This window comes from Octopus bimaculoides, chromosome 5 (assembly GCF_001194135.2).
Source record: "Octopus bimaculoides isolate UCB-OBI-ISO-001 chromosome 5, ASM119413v2, whole genome shotgun sequence".
In the NCBI taxonomy this organism is placed as follows: domain Eukaryota; kingdom Metazoa; phylum Mollusca; class Cephalopoda; order Octopoda; family Octopodidae; genus Octopus; species Octopus bimaculoides.
This window is the reverse complement of record NC_068985.1, coordinates 53,213,515-53,222,892: the sequence shown is the minus strand read 5'-3', so window position 1 is coordinate 53,222,892 and position 9,378 is coordinate 53,213,515. Positions and strand designations below refer to the sequence as shown.

At 36.6% G+C, this 9,378-nt stretch overlaps 1 protein-coding gene across 3 annotated transcripts in view; it reads left to right on the top strand.

The window, feature by feature from the left end:
• Nucleotides 1-9,378, top strand: part of LOC106869274 (nuclear pore membrane glycoprotein 210) — a 111,990-nt gene that overhangs the window by 26,569 nt on the left and 76,043 nt on the right. For all 3 annotated transcript variants that reach the window (XM_052968387.1, XM_052968386.1, XM_052968388.1), the window contains exons 8-11: nt 3,919-3,987; nt 5,308-5,414; nt 7,332-7,469; nt 8,042-8,179. In XM_052968387.1, coding sequence (XP_052824347.1) covers nt 3,919-3,987; nt 5,308-5,414; nt 7,332-7,469; nt 8,042-8,179 — 452 coding nt within the window. The remainder of the gene's footprint in view (nt 1-3,918; nt 3,988-5,307; nt 5,415-7,331; nt 7,470-8,041; nt 8,180-9,378) is intronic.

The window sequence follows — 9,378 nt, the reverse complement described above, 5'->3', positions numbered from 1 at the left end:
TCTTTGAAAATCTGACAGTTCTCTTGAATTTTTTGTGTGGCATGGCTACTCTTCGCAAATGTTTAATATAATGGCACCTAGAATGAAAAAGAATAATTACATTGTAAATTCTACACCACTGAAAACATATTAAGACACTTAGATGAGAAATTTTGAAGATTAAAGGTGTCTATTTACTTCCTGCATGATTGTGTATATACACATATATATGTATGTGTATATATATATATATATATATATATATATATAAAGAGAGAGAGAGAGAGAGAGAAACTAGGGCTTCTTTCAGTTTCTGTCTACCAGATTCACTCATAAGACTGGTTGTCCCCGAGGCTATAGTAGAAGGCACTTGCCCAAGTTGCCAAACAGTGGGAACCTGGAACCATGTGGTTGGAAAGCAAACTTCTTACCACATAGCCAGGCCTTGCATGTTTGTGGTTGGAATATTTTTCTGGTTGTATAATTTTGAAAATTTTGGCATTCGATAGGATTTGTCTTTAGAGAAGTTTCCTTGCAAGCTAAATGCTACATCTAATGCTAATTTTTTGATGTTAAACCATCAAATTTATATGAAGATTTATTATCACTGATCAAACATCTTCAGGGGAAATGTTGTTTATAATGACCCCAGTACTTGACTTATATTGGAAGGATGAAAGGCAAAGTAGAGTGGGCATATTTTGAATTTAGAACATAAAGGGACATAACAAATTATATACGGTACTTTATTTGATGCTCAACTGATTTTGCCATTCATCACTATGAAATATTCTTGAAATTTTTTAAAATATGCATAAACATCATCATTAAAAAACCCATTGACAGTCTTTTCCAGATTGATGTATGCTAGTTACAATGAGTTGCTTCTAACTAGGTACTTCTCTGCTATTGTATCATTAGGAAGATGGCATTACTAGTACTTCTTCCTGGCACAGAGCTGAACTGCATCTCATCTGTGCAGATTCTTTTCTCGATCAATTGAGCTAACTCTTTCTGTAACTTCCATAACCTGGTCCAGTAATTTGATGCCTCTGTCATTTCTTCTCTCTAGAGCATTTTCTTTGCTTTTGTAACAGTGATTTGACACCTTCTTGTACTACTTGATTGACTAGTCCATCCTGTTCCGCACTAAATATTTTAGTATCTCATTGGTAATTCTAGATGAACCAAGAGCCTTTTTCTGCCTTCATATCCTTAATTTCTGTCTTGAGTATACTACTGTCAACTTGAATGGCTGGTCCTTCTATTAGGTCTTGCCTTGGAAGTTCCTTTTCTCCCATTCATTCTTGATTAATATTCTTCCATAATAGCACTTCATGCCTCTTTTCAATGTGGTGGAAGCAAATGTACTTTTATCATTCTATACACATTTCTTCCTGATCTTCATGTTTGAGAACATTTGGCAAACCTCCTACTTTCTGGTTGTTCCATTGTTAACTACCTAATATCTCACTTGTAACTATTTTATATAGTTTGTTACTGTTCCCTCTTTCTTTCTAGTTTTTCCAGGCCTGTCTTTTAGCTTTTATGGCTCTGTCTGCAGTACTATTCCACCACAAAGTTACTTTCTCTCTGACTGGGACATCCCAGCCATAGATCTGGTCTGCATTCTTCAACAGTTGTCCTGTAAGGACTCCCAATTGTCTTCTATTATAAATCTCAGTACAAAAGGCGGGAAACTCAGTTTGACTCCTTTTATTGTATTATTCACTTTAGTTTATTGATGTGTGTTATAGACTGTCATCATCATCATGGTCTTTTAATGTTTGTGTTCCATTCTGGCGTGGAGGCTCAATGGCCCAGTGGTTTCGATTTCCAGACCGGGTGTTGTGAGTGTTTATTGAGCAAAAACACCTAAAGCTCCACGAGGCTCCGGCAGGGGATGGTGGCGAACCCTGCTGTACTCTTTCACCACAACTTTCTCTCACTCTTACTTCCTGTTTCTGTTGTGCCTGTAATTCAAAGGGCCAGCCTTGTCACACTGTGTCACGCTGAATATCCCCAAGAGCTACGTTAAGGGTGCACGTGTGTGTGGAGTGCTCAGCCACTTGCACGTTAATTTCACGAGCAGGCTGTTCCGTTGATCAGATCAACTGGAACCCTTGACGTCGTAAGCGACGGAGTGCCAACAACAACATTCCATTCTGGCATAGGATGAGCAATTTGACAGGATCCAGTGGGTCTGAAGACAGCATCATGCACCAATGTCTGCTGCAAATTATATTTTAGTGAGACTTCTTTATATCCTCTGAATATAAAATGTTATATACCACTGAACATTACTTCGGTAAATTTAGCATCTCTGTAGACCCACTCTGATGTCTTTGTCACTGTTGGGGGGAAAGTTGGATGCAATATTAACATGATGCTGCTTCTGTGTCTTCTGGATTTTATGGGAATGACACAAGATGTATGTGTCATACATTTGTATACATACATATATATTGCTATTCATAACAATATGTGTGTTTAGTATGTATATTATTTGTTGTATATTGATGTTTCTTTCAGAATTACTTGTGTTGTGGACAGACATAAAACAACAGGTCATTAGCCATAGTAATGGAACTTTCTATTGAAATTCTCACTGTCCTAGAAATTAAACCCAATTACACCAAAGAGAACAACCTTGAGACCAACAAGAGAGTCCTTTTGTGGTCATTTGGTCTGTGGTAAATAAGTTAAATTCCTTTGGAACTACACCATATCATCTTAAAAAAAAAAGTGGAAGAACACTTTAAATAATATAGTCTTAGATACATTGTCTAAAACTAACAAGAGTTGATCATGACTGGAAAACATTGACCGGAGCTTACTGAGAATACACATTGTGTACAGTGTTCTTTCAAATACAAGGAATGTACATTAAAGTGAAAAATGATGTATAATCTTGGATTTTGATATCTCAAGATTTGTATACTCTTTTACTTGTTCAGTCATTTGACTGCAGCCATGCTGGAGCACCGCCATTAGTTGAGCAAATCGACCCCAGGACTTTTTCTTTGTAAGCCTAGTACTTATTCTATCGGTCTCTCTTTTGCCGAACCGCTAAGTTATGCGGACATAACCAGCATCGGTTGTCAAGCGATGTTGCGGGGACAAACACAGACACACACACACAAACATACACACACACACACACACACACACACACACACACATATATATACGACAGGCTTCTTTCAGTTTCCGTCTACCAAATCCACTCACAAGGCTTTGGTCGGCCCGAGGCTATAGTAGAAGACACTTGCCCAAGGTGCCACGCAGTGGGACTGAACCCGGAACCATGTGGTTGGTAAGCAAAGTGAAATATCTTTGAGTTCAAATTGCACTACAGTTGAATTTGTCTTTTAGCATCTTTGTTTCTCCCTCACCTCCTTGTTACTCAGAGGGAATTTTTTCTGTTTTTTTCTTGTTTTGTAAGATACTTGGTAAACTCACTGGTGCCAGTGGCACAAAGAAAGCACCCAGTACTCACTAAAATGGATGGTTTTATGATAGGTATCAAACTAGAAACTATGCCAAAGCTGGTATTTAAGCTTGATGTGGCCCTTGGGGGTCACTGGATCTTGTCAAGCTGTTCAACCCATGTCAGCATGGAAAACAGACATTAAATGGTGTATCAGTAATACACTGGAGTCAGTTGAGTTCTTTGTATTCTAATACTGTTTTGCATAATATAGGTAGAAATAGAAAAGAAGAGTTATGTTTACTTGTGTGGATAGGTAATTGTTGAGGTAAACCTATAGAGGGAAATATCCCTTAATAGGTGCTATTGGAATTTGGAATCTGAAGAAATGAACATAGGGACTAACATGAAATAGAATGGATTGGTAAATTCTGGTTAAGATATTTTTGCAGCCAAAGAATTTCTTTGATTATGAAGTGTGTTGTCATTTACCTTAAGAATGTTTCTAGATATCCAAGACAGTGAACAGTCGTACCAACCTTCTGCTTTAATCTATGTTGTTGAACCAGCTTACATAAGTAAGTATGTCATATGTATCTCTTTTACCTGTTTCTGTTTTTGGATTGTGACCTTGTGAGGCAATGCTTCGGGGAGTTTTGTCAAGGAAATCAGCTGCAGTACTTATTTTAAGTTTAGTGTTTATTCTGTTTGTGATGAAAATGTCGTGTGAGACATAAGCATACCAACACTAGTTGACAAGTGATGAGACAAACATGTGTTCACACACACACACACACATGCAAACACACACACACACACACGCAAACACACACACACACATGCAAGCACACACACACACGGCTTCTGCACAGTTTCCATCTAGTAAACTCAATCACAAGTATTTGGTTGACTCAAGGTTAAAGTAGAAGATTCTGACCACAAGGTGCCATATAATGAATGTATCTAAACTATATGGTTGCAAAATGAAATTAACCATTCAGGTGTGTCTGTACCTGTGTTTCAATATTCTATTATGAAGCAAGGCAGAAAGAGATGGATGACACAAGGTAGCCAGCAAATAAGGAACACTGTTAATAACTACAGTGTTCCATAAGAAAATAAAAGTAGTAAGTGTAAATATGGTTGAGTTGTGAACAAATATCTGCCTCCTGGCAGAACTCATTTAGTCCTGATAGAAAATGAGAATTAGTAGGTTCTATGTAGCTTAATTAATAACAATGTTTTTGATATCCTTTTAGTCAGGAGGGAAGGCAATGCCTATAATCTTTTGCAGGGTCTCTGAGACTAGTGGATGAGAGAGGAGGCAGTATCCTGAAACTGGAGACCTGACTCAAATACTTGCAGCAGAGTGCTAAAAGTATCCAAGGTACCAGATAGTGGTGTTAAACTGGGCAATGGATTAAGTCTACCACCCAAGTAGGTCATAGTAGGATTTGAAGTCGGAATATACAAAGACTAGAACACATACTGCAACACATCTGGTCCAGTGTTCTTACAGTTTTGCTGATCCATGGCTCTGGATTGTCTGTTATGCTAAAAGCAGGTTCATGTGTACCTATTTGACCAGGTGCTCTGTATCTCTCGTGTTTCAAATAATTTATGATATTGAATGTCATTCACACAAAAATCTTAGTTTTTAATTTATCTCTCTTAAATGATGTTTCATTAAAACCTAGCTTTTGATATATTGTATAATTAGCAGTATTAGATTAATTTATTAGAATTTAACTTATTTCCTTTGCTTCTCAATAAAGTAATCAGTTATTAGCATTAAACAATTAATTGAATAAGATATAATCAATAGATAAAGAATGCTATTTAAGCTTTCGATGGTGTATTCAAATTAAATTGTTCTGTTTATTTTTTTGTCTCTTCAGGTTTTGTTGTTTTATCATACACAAAATGGGTGTTGGAAACTGGTAGAGATTATGAAATCTGTTTGGAAATTTTTGATTCTTCAAATCACAAGATTTATCCATCAGATGTAAGTGGAAGCAATCTGTTCTGTTTTTTTTTTTTCTTCTGAATCTCTTTTTGATGTTTTGTTTAAAATGTTTACTTTCCTTCCATGTTTCATGGGTCAGATGAGATTTTTTTAAAAGAAGCAAAATATTACAATGCGAATATGAAATTTTTGGTTATCCATTTCAAATGTCAGTAAAGGGTAACCGGAATGAAAGATAAATCTATTTTTTAGTCAGGAACAAAGAAGGGATGCACTAGCTCTTCAAGCAATGCCAAAGTTTTAACTGTTACATTTCAGGTGTGTTCAATGAAGTATTAAAAGATTTAGCTTAAAAATGCTCAGAACTTTCTGGACAACTTAATATATATTTATGACGTAATGAGTTCTATTTATCCTGTTTATTCTAATTAACTTCCTCAGGGTTCATAGTCTTGCAAGTTGTATGACAACCTCAATAGTGCTGGTAGCATGAAAGAAGCACCCAGTATATACTGTAAAGTGGTTAGTATTAGGAAGGGCCTCTAGCTGTAGAAACCATACCAAAACAGACAGAGCACAATGCAATCCGTCAACTGATGAATCCTGTCAAACTGTCCAGCCCATGCCAGGATGGAACATGGACATTCGATGATGATACACACTCCTTTCAGTTTCTGTCTACTGAGTCCACTCACAAGGCTTTGGTTGGCCTAAAGCTATATAGTAGAAGACAATTACCCTAAGTGTTGTGCGGTAGGATTGAACTTGAAACTACAGGGTTGGGAAGTGAATTTCTTAACCAAATGGCTATGCCTGATCCTACATTATATTTTTGTATTTCTATTTCCAACATTTGTATATAATAGATAATTGCATTCCACTAAGTTTATTGAAGTTGTTATAATTTTAGTAAAGGAAACTGAGGCAAATAATATCTATCCACTTCGACTGTCTCTACTGTTAGTGTGTATAAGACATGACTATGTGGTTAAGAAGTTTGCTTCCTAACTATGTGGTTTCAGCTTCAGTCTCACTGCATGACCCCCCTCGGGCATGTACCTTCTGCTAGAGCCCTTAACCAACCAAATTCTTGTGAGTAGATTTGGTTGACAAACTGAAAGAAGCCCTTTTGTATGTGCACCCATGCCTTGACATCACATAATGTTTGTAAGCAGGTATCATTATTATACAAGTGATGTTGTTTCCAGTTTTCTCTGAAAAGCATAGGAAATATTACCTTACTTGGAAATGGTTGGGGGTTGGTGATAAGAAGGGCATCCGGCTATAGTGTTGTGCTTCAACAAATTTCTGATTCATGCAAGCATGGAAAAGAGGATGTTAAAACAGTGATGTGTTGTATGTATGTATGTTTATTTTTATATACATACACACACATACACACATGTGCACATATACCATAGTAAAATGTCCCTGTTGGAGAAATTATGTTATATTTTCCTAAAAAGCATAGAAGTGGCTTATAGGCACAAAAGTAACTGTGTGGTAAGAAGCTTACTTCCCAACCACATCATTCTGGGTTCAGTCCCACTGCATGGCACCTTGGGCAAGTGTCTTCTACTGTAGGCTTGGGCCGACCAAAGCCTTGTGAGTGGATTTGGTACATGGAAACGGAAACAAGCCCGTCGTATATGTATTTGTGTGTCTGTGTTTGTCTCCCTCCCATCATTGTTTGACAACTGGTGCTAGTGCGTTTACGTCCCTGTAACTTAGTGGTTAGGCAAAAGAGACTGATAGAATAAGTACTAGGCTTACAAAAAACAAGTCCTGGGGTTGCTTTGTGTGACTAAAGGTGGTGCTCCAGCATGGCTGCAGTCAAATCACTGAAATGAGTAAAAAAAATAAAAAAAGAGATGTCCAAAATAGTGAAAAAAAAAAGAAAAAGAAAAAAAAGGCTTAACCAATTGTAATTCCTTCCACTTTCTCAAATTATTTCAGAATCTCATAATTGAAGCTTTATTTCCTGCTGAATATTTCCGAGTCAATCACCAAACAAAAAATGGTTCCTACTTTCATGTGACCACTCTAAAGAAAGGAGTTGTTAACATCAAAGGTAGTTTAAATGGTGTTCTGTCTGTAAGTAAAGCCATCTACCTAATCCAGTTTCTTAATCTGAAGTTTTCCTATAATCCTTTTGATACCAGCCTGCTTGAGACCACTATGGTTCTGTGATGCAAACTACCTGTTTTAAAGTAATTTAAACTTCCTATCAAAATTTCATGTCAATTTATTTTCTAAAACATTAGCTTCATAATGGCTAAGTTGTATTATTAAATTCTTCACTATTTTAAAATATTAATTGAAACAGAAGTATCGTGTGTGCCAACAGGAATATGGTAACAAAAAGGGTTAATATGTATCATGCGTCTTTTGTTTTGCTATATAAGCTCTCTCTCTCTCTCACTTGTTTATATACACACACACACACACACATATCACCTGCTATGTGTTTTCTATCTGCAAATATTTCTGTTTTAAAACCAGACTAAACTGCCTCATTAGAATTCTCTTCAATTGTACGTCTTATTAATCATTTGCATACAAAGTGACATAGATTGTGGAATGTAGTTTATTTTTTTTTATTCTCTTACATTGTACTTAATAATACTGCTATACATGCCTAATTTATGAATATTCATATTTTAAAGGAAAAGAAGCATTTATTTGCACAAGCCCTAGTGACTGAACAGTTGCTGGAGATCTATGACAAAATTGAGGTGGAACCAAAGTCTATATTATTCCCATGGGAATCAAATACTAAATTTAGTTATAGCTCAAAGCTTACGGTGAGTGTTTTTCTGACATTTGTATAATGTTAATGTCTTGTTTTATTTTTCAGCTATGTCTTGTTTGAAAATTATTTTTTATTATCTGTTTTTCATGTTTGCACCAGTTTGATGTAATTTAGGATCTTTTGTATCTAAATAGGCAAAATTTTTTTTTAGGTTCTGATTGTATTAATAATAATTATTTCTACTCTAGGCACAAGGCCTTGAAAATTTTTTGGGGAAGGGGGCTAGTTAGTTACACCAACTCCAGTGTATAACTGGTACTTATTTCATCAACCCCTGAAAGGATGAAAGACAAAGTTGAACCTGGCAGAATTTGAAGTCAGAAATGTAGTAGCAGACAAAATACCGCTAAGCATTTTGCCTGGCATGCTAATAATTCTGCCAGCTCGCCACCTTAATTGTATTAATAAGAATAATAATTATTCTTATTTTTGCTCAAGGCGTGGCTGTGTGGTAAGTAGCTTGCTTACCAACCACATGGTTCCGGGTTCAGTCCTACTGCGGTGCATCTTGGGCAAGTGTCTTCTACTATAGCCTCGGGCCGACCAAAGCCTTGTGAGTGGATTTGGTAGACAGAAACTGAAAGATGCCCGTCGTATATATGTATATATATATATGTGTGTGTGTATGTTTGTGTGTCTGTGTTTGTCCCCCTAGCATTGCTTGACAACCGATGCTGGTGTGTTTATGTCCCTGTAACTTAGCGGTTCGGCAAAAGAGACCGATAAAATAAATACTAGGCTTACAAATAATAAGTCTCGGGGTCGATTTGCTCGACTAAAGGCAGTGCTCCAGCATGGCCGCTGTCAAATGACTGAAACAAGTAAAAGAGTAAGGCTTGCAATTTTGAAGAGAGGTGTTTAGTTGATTACATCGAACCCCAAATACTTAACAGATACTTATTTTGTTGACCCTGAAAAGATGAACAGCAATGTCAACTTGGAATGTAAAATGTTGGAAGAAATGCTGCTAAACATTTTGTCTGATGCACTATTGATTCTGCTAGCTTAGGCAGTGGCTCTCATGGCTTCTGATTTTAACTGGCTGGGATTGTTATCATGTACATGTTTTGTCTTGGTATAAAAGATCGGCTACAGTAAATATTCTGCTCAATACCACAGATTTACCTTAACCATTTGAGCATGACCTTAGTGGCTGATGATATATGTGCATCTTTGATCATGAACAGAAGC